General features: G+C 42.1%; 1 protein-coding gene across 1 annotated transcript; it reads right to left on the reverse strand.

Moving 5' to 3' along the window:
• Positions 1–994: 994 nt before the first annotated feature.
• Positions 995–12,145, reverse strand: LOC139547035 (zinc finger protein 135-like). The gene is made up of 2 exons (XM_071356087.1): positions 11,528–12,145; positions 995–2,540 (listed from the first exon to the last, which is right to left on the reverse strand). The coding sequence occupies exons 1-2, from the start codon at positions 11,847–11,849 to the stop codon at positions 1,609–1,611; spliced, it is 1,254 nt and encodes a 417-aa protein (XP_071212188.1). The 5' UTR covers positions 11,850–12,145; the 3' UTR covers positions 995–1,608.
• Between the last annotated feature and the right edge of the window lie 4,336 nt (positions 12,146–16,481).

A 16,481-nucleotide genomic window follows, 5' to 3' on the forward strand; every position in this document is an offset into this window, starting at 1 on the left:
CTTCTTTACATCTTTTAAACCAAATAGAGTTTGTTTTCACGAAGTCAAGCCAAACACAACAAGAAACCTTGAACTACAATGCCCCTCACCCTTGTCCAACCCCAAATCTGATCTGGAAACAGAGAAGACGGAACAAAGCCCTGAGCTGTACCTACAAGACCTGATCCAGAAAGAGAGAAGACGGAACAAAGTCCTGAGCTGTCCCTACAAGACCTGATCCAGAAACAGAGAAGAGGGATAGAAGAGGGAACAAGGTCCTGAGCTGTCCCTACAAGACCTGATCCAGCAACAAAGGAAAGGGATAGAAGAGGGAACGAGGTCCTGAGCTGTCCCTACAAGACCTGATCCAGAAACAGAGAAGAGGGATAGAAGAGGGAACGAGGTCCTGAGCTGTCCCTACAAGACCTGATCCAGCAACAAAGGAAAGGGATAGAAGAGGGAACGAGGTCCTGAGCTGTCCCTACAAGACCTGATCCAGCAACAAAGGAAAGGGATAGAAGAGGGAACGAGGTCCTGAGCTGTCTCTACAAGACCTGATCCAGCAACAGAGAAGAGGGATAGAAGAGGGAACGAGGTCCTGAGCTGTCTCTACAAGACCTGATCCAGAAACAGAGAAGAGGGATAGAAGAGGGAACGAGGTCCTGAGCTGTCTCTACAAGACCTGATCCAGAAACAAAGAAGAGGGATAGAAGAGGGAACGAGGTCCTGAGCTGTCCCTACAAGACCTGATCCAGAAACAGAGAAGAGGGATAGAAGAGGGAACGAGGTCCTGAGCTGTCCCTACAAGACCTGATCCAGAAACAGAGAAGAGGGATAGAAGAGGGAACGAGGTCCTGAGCTGTCCCTACAAGACCTGATTCAGAAACAGAGAAGAGGGATAGAAGAGGGAACGAGGTCCTGAGCTGTCCCTACAAGTCCCAAAGTTCTTTGTCTCTCTCAGGAAAATGGAATATTAAAAATACCTTTTGGAGAAATATAAAAAAATACACACAAAGACTGAATGGGGGCTTTAATGCCACATTCTCTAAGATAAATATCCATCACATATGTAAACAACATATCACTCGATTAACAACATATAACACTCGATTAAAACCCCCCACAATAAACAGAGTCAGAGTAAAAAAAAAAAAAAGACTATTTAATCACAGTGTGTGTGTACATAATCTACATAAAAACAGACACACTCCATATTCAATTCATATCTTGGGATTTTAAAACATAAAACATACAAATGTATTTTTGAGTAGGTTTTCTCCAATTTGATTTCATATGGAAATAAGGGCATAAACAAAACCACAAAGCACCAATTTTCAGTAAAAGATGAGACAAGTGTGGGAGCAATGTGTGTGTTACGTCATGAATTGTAAGTATGTGAAATATCGCTCTCCACACTGGGAGCATAGGTAAGGCTTCTCCGCTGAGAGGGTAACCTCGGTCTTTCAGATGCCTAAACTGGGTAAATATCTTTCTACACTGAGAGCATTCATAACATTTCTCTCTCGTGTGGATTCTTTCAGGTGATTTCAGTTGCCTTAACCAGGTAAATGTCATTTCACACTGGGAGCAGTGGAAAGGCCTTTCTTGTGTGTCTTTGCTCATGAATCTTCAGGAAGCCTGATGAGGTACTATTTCCACACAGATCAGTGATGTGGCTTTTCTCCTGTGTGTCCACTCATGTGATTTCAGGTTACTTAAGCGGTTAAAACTCCTTCCACACTGGGAACATTGGTAGGGCTTCTCTCCGGTGTGTGTTCTCTCATGCTCTTTCAGTTGCCTTAATGTGCTGAAATTCTTTTCACATTGGAAACAGTGGTAAGGCTTTTCCCCTGTGTGTACTCTTTCATGTTCCTTCAGATTACTTAGCCGCTTAAAAGTATTACCACATAGAGGGCATTTGTGAGGCTTATCTCCTGTGTGTATTATCTCATGTGATTTCAGGCAACTTAACCGTTTACATCTCTTTCCACACTGGGAGCATTGGTAAGGCTTTTCTCCTGTGTGTATTCTATTATGTATTTTCAGGCTCCCTAGCTGGGTAAAACTCTTTCCACACTGGGAACATTGGTAGGGCTTCTCTCCGGTGTGTGTTCTCTCATGCGCTTTCAGTTGCCTTGACCAGCTAAAACTCTCTTCACAATGGATACAGTGGTAAGGCTTTTCCCCTGTGTGTACTCTTTTATGGTCCTTCAGGTTACTTAACCGCTTAAAAGTATTACCACATTGAGGGCATTTGTGAGGCTTATCTCCTGTGTGTATTATCTCATGTGATTTCAGGCAACTTAACTGTGAAAATCTCTTTACACATTGGGAGCATTGGTAAGGCTTCTCTCCTGTGTGTATTCTATTATGTATTTTCAGGCTCTCTAACAGGCCAAAACTCTTTCCACATTGGGAACATTGGTAGGGCCTCTCTCCAGTGTGTATTCTTCCATGCACCTTCAGTGTCCGTAATTGGGTAAAACTTTTTCCACACTGGGAGCAGTGGTGTCGTCTTGCTGGTTCAGACGTCTCTGGTTCCTCTGAGTCTGGGCTCTCTCCTGGCAAAGACAAAGTGTTTATTTTAACAGAGAGATCAGGGTTGTATTCACTAGAAACTAAAACGCAAGCTAACAGGCCGAAATGGGGAGAGACGACTAGCGGAATTTGTCCAATAAGAAATGCTTGTTTCTGCTTTCCATTGCAAAACATTTAGCTACAGTGTGCACAAATGAATACGGCCCTGAATGAAACCTCCACATGATAAAACTGTATTCCTGTGAGGTTGAATATCAGATCCCTCAATAACCTGAGGCCAAGTTAATCACTAGGACAAAGACAAGCAGTACAACAGCTGGAAACCAAGTCTCATCTAGAAAAGTAAGCCCCCTCCCTCCCCCCACACTCGTTGTAGCTTTAAAGGAGGACTGAGCGCAGCGATTCCACATGTGTTTTCTGGTGCTCATTATAAAAAAAAAGTGATTTGGGTCTTGGGGATGTGGTTGGGGGTGTGGTTTCAATGTGGGAGTGTTATGTTGCAAATCATACCCTGGCAGTTACTGTTGTTTGTTGCTCCAAATTCACCATAGCAACAAGATAGCCACTACCACTTCCTCAAAATAGGCTAGTCAGAATGAATCTAAGATAGATCAAGAAATCTGTCATTCATTTTTGACGTTTTTGCTAAGGTCTTCATCACGTAATTTTACATCCAGCTAAGGTGTTTGGTGCAGTATTTCTCATGTTAAAAAATGTGCATGGAAAACTAGTCAGTGCAGTGCATACAGTAAGAATCGAGTCAGCTGCGGACTGATTTCTGAGAACACATTTATAACATCATCACCAGCAAGCTGTCAAACTACTGTTAATAACAGCTACACGCTGTTTATCAGTGCCTTGCCAGCTAGCTAAATTCACTGTTTATCAGTGCCTTGCCAGCTAGCTAAATTCACTGTTTATCAGTGCCTTGCTAGCTAGCTAAATTCACTGTTTATCAGTGCCCTGCTAGCTAGCTAAATTCCAATGTTGTTTGTAAATGAAGCTAGAAAGTAGGTGGACACATTGAGCAGCCATGCCAAAATCAGCTTATCAAGTCACTGGCGTCAGACACATTTAGTTATTTACAACATTCTCACTATATCTATTACCAGAGTGAGAGTCTGTCTGGCAGTGTTTCATTGTGAACAATTTTACAAAAACAGGCAGCCGGATACAAAATGGTCACGAATGGGTTTAGAATGTTGGAATATTGACAAGTGGCAGTTGGGATACAAAATGGTCACGAATGGGTTTAGAATGTTGGAATATTGACAAGTGGCAGTTGGGATAGAAAATGGTCACGAATAGGTTTAGAATGTTGGAATATTGACAAGTGGCAGTTGGGATAGAAAATGGTCACGAATGGGTTTAGAATGTTGGAATATTGACAAGTGGCAGTTGGGATAGAAAATGGTCACGAATGGTTTTAGAATGTTGGAATATTGACAAGTGGCAGTTGGGATACAAAATGGTCACGAATGGGTTTAGAATGTTGGAATATTGACAAGTGGCAGTTGGGATAGAAAATGGTCACGAATAGGTTTAGAATGTTGGAATATTGACAAGTGGCAGTTGGGATAGAAAATGGTCACGAATGGGTTTAGAATGTTGGAATATTGACAAGTGGCAGTTGGGATAGAAAATGGTCACGAATGGTTTTAGAATGTTGGAATATTGACAAGTGGCAGTTGGGATACAAAATGGTCACGAATAGGTTTAGAATGTTGGAATATTGACAAGTGGCAGTTGTAAGCAATTGTATGTTGCCCCTCTGAGTTTACTGTGTTGTCTGTCATCACCTTAAAACCAAGCGTTTGTACTATTTTCAGTTGCACTCTCTGTTTCTCTCTGATACATATTTCCACCCACAACTTACTTATTTTCACCAGGTCATGCTTTTTTAGCCATGGCTAAATCATTGAAACCAAGCCCAAACTCTTAACCAATACTCTTCCTCTTTAGGATGGCATATTTAAAAGGACCCTTCCCTTTGCTTTTGAATGGCACTGGAGGTGGAGAAATAGCCATAAGTCCTCACTCTAAAACAGCCGCAGACTCGAGGTAATAAATATAATTGCCGCCAGCCAAATTGAACGTTATACATGTATTCTTTTTTTAAACATAGCAAAATAATGCTTTCATTAATTCATGGACATACCTGTCACTGTTAATGCATTCAACCTGTCAGTCTATAGGTACATGTGCATCATTTAGCGGAATGAAATTGCAGCGTGTGTATTTTCTTTAGTCGTCAAGTATCTTATCACACGCGCACACAGCATACAGAGCCTATGAACGGAATATCACCTGTCAGACAGCACCAAGTATCTTATCACACAGCATACAGAGCCTATGAACGGAATATCACCTGTCAGACAGCACCAAGTATCTTATCACACAGCATACAGAGCCTATGAACGGAATATCACCTGTCAGACATCACCAAGTATCTCATCACACTGCTGCTGAGAGCCTGCTTCAGCTCTTTAAACAGCTTGTTGCTGCTGGAGTGAACCATCTGCTTTAATAAGCCCAGACACTGCCAGCTTGTTGCTGCTGGAGTGAACCATCTGCTTTAATAAGCCCAGACACTGCCAGCTTGTTGCTGCTGGAGTGGACCATCTGCTTTAATAAGCCCAGACACTGCCAGCTTGTTGCTGCTGGAGTGAACCATCTGCTTTAATAAGCCCAGACACTGCCAGCTTGTTGCTGCTGGAGTGAACCATCTGCTTTAATAAGCCCAGACACTGCCAGCTTGTTGCTGCTGGAGTGAACCATCTGCTTTAATAAGCCCAGACACTGCCAGCTTGTTGCTGCTGGAGTGAACCATCTGCTTTAATAAGCCCAGACACTGCCAGCTTGTTGCTGCTGGAGTGAACCATCTGCTTTAATAAGCCCAGACACTGCCAGCTTGTTGCTGCTGGAGTGAACCATCTGCTTTAATAAGCCCAGACACTGCCAGCTTGTTGCTGCTGGAGTGAACCATCTGCTTTAATAAGCCCAGACACTGCCAGCTTGTTGCTGCTGGAGTGAACCATCTGCTTTAATAAGCCCAGACACTGCCAGCTTGTTGCTGCTGGAGTGGACCATCTGCTTTAATAAGCCCAGACAGTGCCAGCTTGTTGCTGCTGGAGTGAACCATCTGCTTTAATAAGCCCAGACACTGCCAGCTTGTTGCTGCTGGAGTGAACCATCTGCTTTAATAAGCCCAGACACTGCCAGCTTGTTGCTGCTGGAGTGAACCATCTGCTTTAATAAGCCCAGACACTGCCAGCTTGTTGCTGCTGGAGTGAACCATCTGCTTTAATAAGCCCAGACACTGCCAGCTTGTTGCTGCTGGAGTGAACCATCTGCTTTAATAAGCCCAGACACTGCTAGCTTGTTGCTGCTGGAGTGAACCATCTGCTTTAATAAGCCCAGACACTGCTAGCTTGTTGCTGCTGGAGTGGACCATCTGCTTTAATAAGCCCAGACACTGCCAGCTTGTTGCTGCTGGAGTGGACCATCTGCTTTAATAAGCCCAGACACTGCCAGCTTGTTGCTGCTGGAGTGATCCATCTGCTTTAATAAGCCCAGACACTGCTAGCTTGTTGCTGCTGGAGTGAACCATCTGCTTTAATAAGCCCAGACACTGCCAGCTTGTTGCTGCTGGAGTGAACCATCTGCTTTAATAAGCCCAGACACTGCCAGCTTGTTGCTGCTGGAGTGAACCATCTGCTTTAATAAGCCCAGACACTGCCAGCTTGTTGCTGCTGGAGTGAACCATCTGCTTTAATAAGCCCAGACACTGCCAGCTTGTTGCTGCTGGAGTGAACCATCTGCTTTAATAAGCCCAGACACTGCGCAACAACTCTAAATGCAATCACATGTAAAAAAATAAATTAAAAAAAGAATAAAAAATAAAAGATCTACAATATGTATTTCTCAACTGGTAATTGAATGCACCTCCCATTCGCCATTTAAGTGCATAACCAATGGTAGGCAGACTTGCAATGTGAGCTGGAGGCAGTATGCATTTTGAAAACATATACCTAATTGTTTGAAACCCGAACTTTTTACTTCATATTATGAAGGCTGTCTTACTTTGCTTCAAAGTAGCTGAGCCAAAATCCGACAATAGATACGTGGGGTCAATTAGGTCTATTTTATTGGTTCTCATTGGTCAGCATTTGTCTCCTGTTCTACTGTCTTTCGTTGTCCAGAAGCCAAAGGCACAATCCTAGTCATATTAGTAACCCACGCATCTTTAGATTTCCCTCTCTTTCTAAAATCCTGACGGAGATTTAAAAATATATCTGTCACATTTAGAACCGCGAGCATCAGGTGAGCTGTTTAAAATGGTGTTTTCCCACGAATTGCATTTTGGCAAATGTTTTGAAAATAACCTTTTATTGGCTGCTTCATTACAGGAGTTGCATGTTCTGTTAATTTGAATTAGCATAATGCTAATCTAAATATGATTTCTGTCATTCTGAGCATCGTGGGTGGACGCTCTAATTGGTTACACCACCCAATGCATATGGGTCCGAAAAATTTCTCAAATGACCAGTAAGTTAAAAATATTCACGTGGCGCCAGACAAATGTTGTCTGGCGCCACATTTTCCTAACTGAAACAAATGTTTGAAAAGGATGTTTAATTGGCTGCTTCCTTACAGGAGTTGCATGTTCTGTTAATATTAATTACCATAATCCTAATCTAAATATGATTTCTGTAATGGCCATGTTCACAATTATCCTTAAGTTATATATATTGGAATTCAGGGTTAATTTTAAAAGTTTAAGTCGGAAATGACATGTATTTTGGCCATTACAGAGTAGGAGGGAAAGTCTCAAAAAAGGATTTTCAGTCAATCATATTTCATGTCTATTTGAAAGAGCTCTCCGAGCTTGTTTCTCCACTCACAGCTGTCCCCCAGTGTTAGTTATAACATGGATAGCCATTTCGAAGGAAAGGCTTGGCTGAACACAAAAACTATACATTTTTTAAGATTGTGATCTCCATTATTAATTCAGAGAGGAAAACAACCGTTATGGACGTTACACCCTCCGTTATGGACGTTACACCCTTCGTTATGGACGTTACACCCTCCGTTATGGACGTTACACCCTCCGTTATGGACGTTACACCCTCCGTTATGGACGCTACACCCTCCGTTATGGACGTTACACCCTCCGTTATGGACGTTACACCCTCCGTTGTGGACGTTACACCCTCCGTTGTGGACGTTACACCCTCCGTTATGGACGTTACACCCTCCGTTATGGACGTTTCACCCTCCGTTGTGGACGTTACACCCTCCGTTATGGACGTTACACCCTCCGTTATGGACGTTACACCCTCCGTTATGGACGTTTCACCCTCCGTTGTGGACGTTACACCCTCCGTTATGGACGCTACACCCTCCGTTATGGACGCTACACCCTCCGTTATGGACGTTTCACCTTTCATTATGGACGTTACACCTTTCGTTATGGACGTTACACCTTTCGTTATGGACGTTACACCTTTCGTTATGGACGTTACACCTTTCGTTATGGACGTTACACCTGTCATGACGTTGCCCTCTTTGGGTACAGCAAGCACCATCTCCCCTCTCTCTATACTCCCTACACAAGGCTCTGTTAGGCAGGTCATAAATTCCTGGAGGAGATTCTCTCCTTATGGCCAGAGTATAGAGAGAGAGTGAGTTTTCATAGAGAGAACAAAGGAATTTCTTCCACCTCACAGAACTCGAGAACTGAACAATAATCCCGTTCTGGAGAATGTATAAAAGGTCGGTGAGGTAGCTAGCTACGAACTGGTCCGTTTGGTACAATTTTGTGAAACTCATGAGAGACAATACAGCCACATTACCATAACCCTGTTTATACAAGAGTCTCAGTTGTGAGGCTTGCATCTAACTGTGGTATAAAATTAATGAGTAAAGATGAAACTATTTGTGAAATGATGTGATGCTATGTAATGATGTTGATGTGAGAGAATTGTATTTCTGTTTAAAGTTTCACTAAGTCATTGGCACGCCCCCAGGAGCACAGACATGACCTGGTGTCATGGGACAGCCCTTTTCTATGTTCCCGAATAAAACCCCCACCGTGGGAATTTATCTTGAGACCAGCTTACCTCGATAACCACGAGAAGGCTAAGGTTTCAGACCAGTACCTCATCACAGAGGGTTACGGTTTGAGTAGAGACCATGCATTTCTCTAGCTGAATTCTTAACCAGACCACGTGGTTAAACTCTTAGACTATCTAAACGACAGAATAAGAACAAATCTTTGATACTAATTACTGGTCTGCAGCTAGGAATTCGGTATCATTGAACGCAAAGACCGACAACCGCCGAAACATCTACCCTATAACAACATTGCTGAATGTTACTCTGAACTATCCATTCTAACCACGGCAGAGAGAGAGGGCGGACAAACTCTCCAACAGAAACAAACTTTCCAACAAAGATCAGGACGACACACTGAGCGTAAATATATATATTGATTGCAATTATTTCCGAATGGTTGAGCGTTCATGTGCAAAGGATTAGCATTTCAATTGTTATAATTATCAACTTTGTAGTGTCTTCTCAGTCAACACCCATTTCCCTTTTGTCCACCAAGCCGCGATACCGGTTTAGCCCACTAGGGCACATCCACTATCATTTCCTTGTAACTATATCTACTGTTTGTTTATGCATTTCTGTGATTTATTTCGTTAGTAATTAAATGATTTAAGACAATTGATGTATGGATGACTCATAGTGAAGACTGGGTTCGTGCAGATAACCAACAATTTACTAAGTTCAGAATGAGACTAACGTGAGGTAAAGAATAATTCATGAATAAGAAGACTAATTGATCAGATATTAAAATATCTGAAAGTTATATTAGGAAAATTATAACTTTGTAATCTGAATATTTTTCTTGGTGCCCCGACTTCCTAGTTAATTAATACAGTTACATGATTAAGTAGTTTAATCACGTAATAATAATTACAGAGAATTTTTGATAAAGATTCATCTTCAGTTTAATGATGCCAAAGACACAACACACCCTCCGTTGTGGACGCTACACCCTCCGTTGTGGACGCTACACCCTCCGTTGTGGACGCTACACCCTCCGTTGTGGACGCTACACCCTCCGTTATGGACGCTACACCCTCCGTTGTGGACGCTACACCCTCCGTTGTGGACGTTACACCCTCCGTTATGGACGTTACACCCTCCGTTATGGACGTTACACCCTCCGTTATGGACGCTACACCCTCCGTTATGGACGCTACACCCTCCGTTGTGGACGCTACACCCTCCGTTATGGACGCTACACCCTCCATTATGGACGTTACACCCTCCGTTATGGACGTTACACCCTCCGTTGTGGACGTTACACCCTCCGTTATGGACGCTACACCCTCCGTTGTGGACGCTACACCCTCCGTTGTGGACGCTACACCCTCCGTTATGGACGCTACACCCTCCGTTGTGGACGCTACACCCTCCGTTGTGGACGCTACACCCTCAGTTGTGGACGTTACACCCTCCATTGTGGACGCTACACCCTCCGTTGTGGACGCTACACCCTCCGTTGTGGACGCTACACCCTCCGTTGTGGACGCTACACCCTCCGTTGTGGACGCTACACCCTCCGTTGTGGACGCTACACCCTCCGTTGTGGACGCTACACCCTCCGTTGTGGACGCTACACCCTCCGTTATGGACGCTACACCCTTCATTATGGACGTTACACCCTTCGTTATGGATGTTACAGATGGACAGACATTCAGATCTTAAATATTTCTTGATTAAAATCTATCATAACACATTTGTTTACATTTGGAATGTTCAGTAGTAGTACCTTAGGTTTGCATAATTATAGGTAGGGCTGGGCTATATGGCCTAAAAAAACATTTCATTTATGGGTGTTTTATTATATCCAGTCACTGGCCAGTTTATTAGGTACACCACCTTGTTCACGAAAATGGATCGCTCCTACAGACGGTGTGTCACGTGGCCGTGGCTTGCTATATAAAGCAGGCAGACCGGCATCAATGAATTCAGTTATTGTTCGATTGAACGTTAAGGATGGGAAAACGAGTGACCTAAGAGACTTTGAGCGTGGTATGGTCATCAGTGCCAGGCGGGCCGGATCCAGTGTCTCAGAAACAGCCGCCCTCCTGGGTTTTTCACGCATGACAGCATCTAGGGTTTACAATAAAATGGTGTGACAAACAAAAACAAAATCCAGTCAGCGGAGGTCCTTTGTGGGCAAAAAGAGCTCGTTGATGAGGTCAAAGGGCGGCAGGTAGCCTCGTGGTTAGAGCGTTGGACTAGTAACCCAGGTGTAAGGGGGCGGCAGGTAGCCTAGTGGTTAGAGCGTTGGACTAGTAACCCAGGTGTAAGGGGGCGGCAGGTAGCCTAGTGGTTAGAGCGTTGGACTAGTAACCCAGGTGTCAGTGGGCGGCAGGTAGCCTAGTAGTTAGAGCCTTGGACTAGTAACAGAAAGGTTGCAAGATCGAATCCCTGAGCTGACAAGGTAAAAATCTGTCATTCTGCACCTGAACAAGTCAGTTAACCTTTAAGAATAATTATTTATGTGGTTTCATTTGGAAATTAACTTAATTTGTGCATTTCTCAAGTTGACCTTCCCACATAATCGACCAGACTTTTGCTAATATGTTAATTCTCCTCAAAAAGCTTGTCGATTTCATGTAACATAAAGCTTCTATTTGTTTTATTTCTCCAACATGCCAATATTTAGAATTCCGATTTCCTGGGTATACACTCTGCCCAAGGGGTACTACAGACAAACATCAAACATTGAATTTATATTTTGTCTGTGCTTTCTGTGAGATTAAAGTTGTGATTTTGCGTGCAAATGTAATGTCCATAACGCTGGAATCACCCATAACTTCAGGAGAATGACCCTTTAAAATAACATCAGTTCAACAGAAATACATATTCAGGGGCATCAGTTCAACAACTGCAGAGTTTGTGCCCCTTTTTTAAAGACAGTACTCACTGGTGTTAATCAGATCTCCATTCTGCTCTTCTTCTTCCTCCTCCTCCAATGTGACAGTGATCTCCCCCTCCTCCTTCACTCCAAAAACGTCTTCCTCTTCTTTCACCGTGCCAGTCGTCTCCTCTTTCACTGTAAAAACGGCACCCTCTTGTTTATCTTCCCCCTCCTCTTTCACTGAAACGTCTTTCACTGTAACAGCCTCATCCTCTACTTCTTGTTTAACTGTGACAGCCACCTCCTCCCTCTCCTCTTTCACGAGAGCGTTTCTCTCCGTCCAGCAGTCCTCCTCTTCAGCAGAGGGGTGGTAGCTTTTTGAAGTCATTGTCGGGGATGTTAGCTACTTAGCATTAGCGACTAACCTATAGCTACTGCTACCTTAACAAGACAGCTAGCTGACTAACACCAACGTAAATGTGCTATTAAAAGGGTCAACTAGTAGATACGACAGAAGTGTGTTTAAAACAGTGGCTAATAATCACCGAAAGCGTATAAAGAGCTCACATCTTCCTGCTACGTCGGCTAGCTAAGCTACCGAGGTCGCTGTTGTGGTTGTTGAAGAAACTTCCCGTCCATTAGATTATACGTCACAATGGCAGCATTGCCTGAAATACGTCATTCGTCATCTGCTGACTAGAATGGGTAACGCAGTTAAGGAAAATACGATGCATTTTATTTTCAGACAAAAAGTATATTTCCCATTTATTTCATTAAAGAGTAATGTTAAATGGAAACGTACAAACAGAAGCATGTTTTAATAGGTGCATATATAGAGGGCTCCCGAGTGGCGCAGCGGTCTAATGCGTTGCATCTCAGTGCAAAAGGTGTCTATAATTCCTGGTTCAATCCCGGGCTGTATCACAACTGCCCATGATCAGGAGTCCCAAAGGGCGGTGCACAATTGGCCCAGGTCAGGTCAGGGCAGGGTTTGGCTGGGGTAGGCTGTCATTGTAAAACAAGAATTTGTTCTTAAACTGACATGCATAGTAAAATAAAAAAATAATACACATTTTGGAAATCAGTCAAACAAACAGATAAGAAGAGATATCTATACTGCTCCTACATGGTGTAACAATACATAATGTAGATGTATATAATGAACAGACTAGGTCTATACTGTTCCTACATGGTGTAACAATACATCATGTAGATGTATATAATGAACAGACTAGGTCTATACTGTTCCTACATGGTGTAACAATACATCATGTAGATGTATATAATGAACAGACTAGGTCTATACTGCTCCTACATGGTGTAACAATGCATCATGTAGATGCATATAATGAACAGACTAGGTCTATACTGCTCCTACATGGTGTAACAATACATCATGTAGATGTATATAATGAACAGACTAGGTCTATACTGCTCCTACATGGTGTAACAATACATCATGTAGATGTATATAATGAACAGACTAGGTCTATACTGCTCCTGCATGGTGTAACAATACATCATGTAGATGTATATAATGAACAGACTAGGTCTATAGTGCTCCTGCATGGTGTAACAATACATCATGTAGATGTATATAATGAACAGACTAGGTCTATACTGCTCCTACATGGTGTAACAATACATCATGTAGATGTATATAATGAACAAACTATAGTTTTGGCAAGTCGGTTAGGACATCTACTTTGTGCATGACACAAGTAATTTTTACAAAAATTGTTTACAGACAGATTATTTCACTTATAATTCACTGTATTACAATTCCAGTGGGTCAGAAGTTTACATACACTGAGTTGACTGTGCCTTTAAACAGCTTGGAAAATTCCAGAAAATGATGTCATGGCTTTAGAAGCTTCTGATAGGCTAATTGACATAATTTTAGTCAATTGGAGGTCTACCTGTGGATGTATTTCAAGGCCTACCTTCAAACTCAGTACCTCTTTGCTTGAAATCATGGGAAAATCAAAAGAAATCAGCCAAGACCTCGGGAAAAAAATTGTAGACCTCCACAAGTCTGGTTCATCCTTGGGAGCAATTTCCAAACGCCTGAAGGTTCATCTGTACAAACAACAGTACGCAAGTATAAACACCATGTGACCACGCAGCCATCATACCGCTCAAGAAGGAGATCAGTTCTGTCTTCTAGAGATGAATGTACTTTGGTGTGAAAAGTGCAAATCCATCCCAGAACAACAGCAAAGGACCTTGTGAAGATGCTGGAGGAAACAGGTACAAAAGTATCTATATCCACAGTAAAACGAGTCCTATATCGACATAACCTGAAAGGCCACTCATCAAGGAAGAAGCCACTGCTCCAAAAGGAGTGAGATCTGTAGAAAGACAGAGTGGCTGTGGAATGTGCTGGGTGGACGGGAGGAGATCAAAGGACTGCTATTGGGGAGGCAGATGGACATCTATGGTCAGGAGGAGAAGGAGGGGGTGAGGTCAGGAGGTGACGTCAGATCCCCTGAAGGTAGTAATAAAGGTTTACTACCCTCTTCCTGTGGAACCATAAGATGTAAGGATTGGAGAGAAGGTGAAGTGTCTTAAGTGAGATATATATCTGAGATGGTGGGAAATGTTTGGTTGTCTGAATTACAGCTGTACAGACCCTTTGGGAAGAATTTACTTGGTTAAAGCTTCTCTAGTGTCCGTGAGTTATTTACTCAAAAAAATAAAAACCTGACACTACCATGTTATGTTGTGTTGCTATCATTCTGTGTTGTCATGTGTTGCTGCGTTGCTATGTTATTGTCTTAGGTCTCTTTATGTAGTGTTGTGTTGTCTCTCTTGTTGTGATGTGTGTTTTGTCCTATATTCATATTGTTTTTGTTTTTTTAATCCCAGGCCCCTGTCCCCGCAGGAGGCCTTTTGCCTTTTGGTAGGCCGTCATTGTAAATAAGAATAGTTAAATGAATAAATAAATAAAAATAAAATAGGAATCACTACTAAACTTATTTTATGACCTCTTATACACAATATTAGGCCCAGCTTTTGGAACTTGGGTTTTCCTAGACATGGCTACTATATTGTGATCACTACATCTGATGGATCTGGACACTGCTTTCAAACACATTTCTGCAGCATTAGTAAAGATATGATCAATACATGTTGATGATTTCATTCCTGTACTGTTTGTAAATAACCTGGTAGGTTGATTGATAACCTCAATCAGGTTGCAGGCACTAATTACAGTTTGAAGATTTCTCTTGAGTGGGCAGCCTGATGAAAGCCTGTCAATTTTTTAAATCACCCAGAAAGTAAACCTCTCTTTTGACATCACATACATTATCATGCATTTCACACATGTTATCAAGATACTGACTATTAGCACTTGGTGGTCTATAGCGGCTTCCTACCAGAATGGGCTTTAGGTGAGGCAGATGAACCTGCAGCCATATTACTTCAACACTATTGAACATGAAATCCTTTACAAGAATGTGGTTCTGAATTATATACAGCAACACCTCAAACATTTCTATCTTCTCTGTTATAACCATGTATTGCTGTATGTATACTGTATGTATACTGTATGTATACTGTACTCCATGTATACTGGAGAGTATTGCTACCACTGTATCATCAAAGGTATTATTTAAGTGAGTTTCAGAATATGAATGTCATCTGTTAGGAGCAAATTATTGATTTCATGAACTTAGTTTCTTAAGCTATACAATGGGGCAAAAAAAGTATTTAGTCAGCCACCAATTGTGCAAGTTCTCCCACTTAAAAAGATGAGAGAGGCCTGTAATTTTCATCATAGGTACACTTCAACTATGACAGACAAAATGAGAAAAAAAATTCCAGAAAATCACATTTTAGGATTTGTAATGAATTTATTTGCAAATTATGGTGGAAAATAAGTATTTGGTCAATAACAAAAGTTTATCTCAATACTTTGTTATATACCCTTTGTTGGCAATGACAGAGAGTAATATAATAACTACAACCTAAAACTTCTTACCTGAGAATATTGAAGACTCATGTTAAAAGGAACCACCAGCTTTCATATGTTCTCATGTTCAGAGCAAGGAACTGAAACATTAGCTTTCTTACATAGCACATATTGCACTTTTACTTTCTTCTCCAACACTTTGTTTTTGCATTATTTAAACCAAATTGAACATGTTTCATTATTTATTTGAGACTAAATTAATTTTATTGATGTATTATATTAAGTTAAAATAAGTGTTCATTCAGTACTATTGTAATTGTCATTATTATAAATATATAATTTTTGAAATCGGCCAATTAATCTGTATCGTTTTTTTTGGTCCTCCAATAATCGGTATCGGTATAGGCGTTGAAAAATCATAATCGGTCGACCTCCAGTTCAGAATAACTATGACAAAAAATGAATACAAATTATACCACCACCCAAAAGGACACCACGCTACCTGACACCCTAGACCCACTCCAATTTGCTTACCGCCCCAATAGGTCCACAGATGCCGCAATCGCAATCACACTGTCCTAACCCATCTGGACAAGAGGAATACCTATGTAAGAATGCTGTTCATCGATTTCAGCTCAGCATTTAACACCATAGTACCCTCCAAACTCGTCATTAAGCTCGAGACCCTGCGTCTCGACCCCGGCCTGTGCAACTGGGTCCTGGACTTTGACGGGCCACCCCCAGGTGGTGAGGGTAGGAAACAACATCTCCACCCCGCTGATACATTCACAAACTTTTACAGATGCACAGTCGAGAGCATCCTGTCGGGCTGTATCACCGCCTGGTACGGCAACTGCTCCGCCCACAACCGTAAGCCTCTCCAGAGGGTAGTGAGGTCTGCACAACGCATCACCGGGGGCAAACTACCTACTTCAAATCTCTAGCCACTTTAATAATTACAAATAGGATGTAATAAATGTTTTATTAGTCACTTTAAACAATGCCACTTTATATAATGTTTACATACCCTACATTACTCATCTCATATGTACAGTGAGGAAAACAAGTATTTGATACACTGCCGATTTTGCCGGTTTTGCTACT

This window comes from Salvelinus alpinus, chromosome 2, assembly GCF_045679555.1.
Source record: "Salvelinus alpinus chromosome 2, SLU_Salpinus.1, whole genome shotgun sequence".
Classification (NCBI taxonomy): domain Eukaryota; kingdom Metazoa; phylum Chordata; class Actinopteri; order Salmoniformes; family Salmonidae; genus Salvelinus; species Salvelinus alpinus.

What these genes read in the sequence shown, in the direction of transcription:
- LOC139547035 (XM_071356087.1), bottom strand. Translation starts at nt 11,849, where the DNA reads ATGACTTCAAAAAGCTACCACCCCTCTGCTGAAGAGGAGGACTGCTGG. An exon ending in TGGAGATCTGATTAACACCA is followed by an intron (nt 2,541 to 11,527) that starts GTGAGTACTGTC and finishes TGTCTTTGCCAG; the next exon opens with GAGAGAGCCCAGACTCAGAG.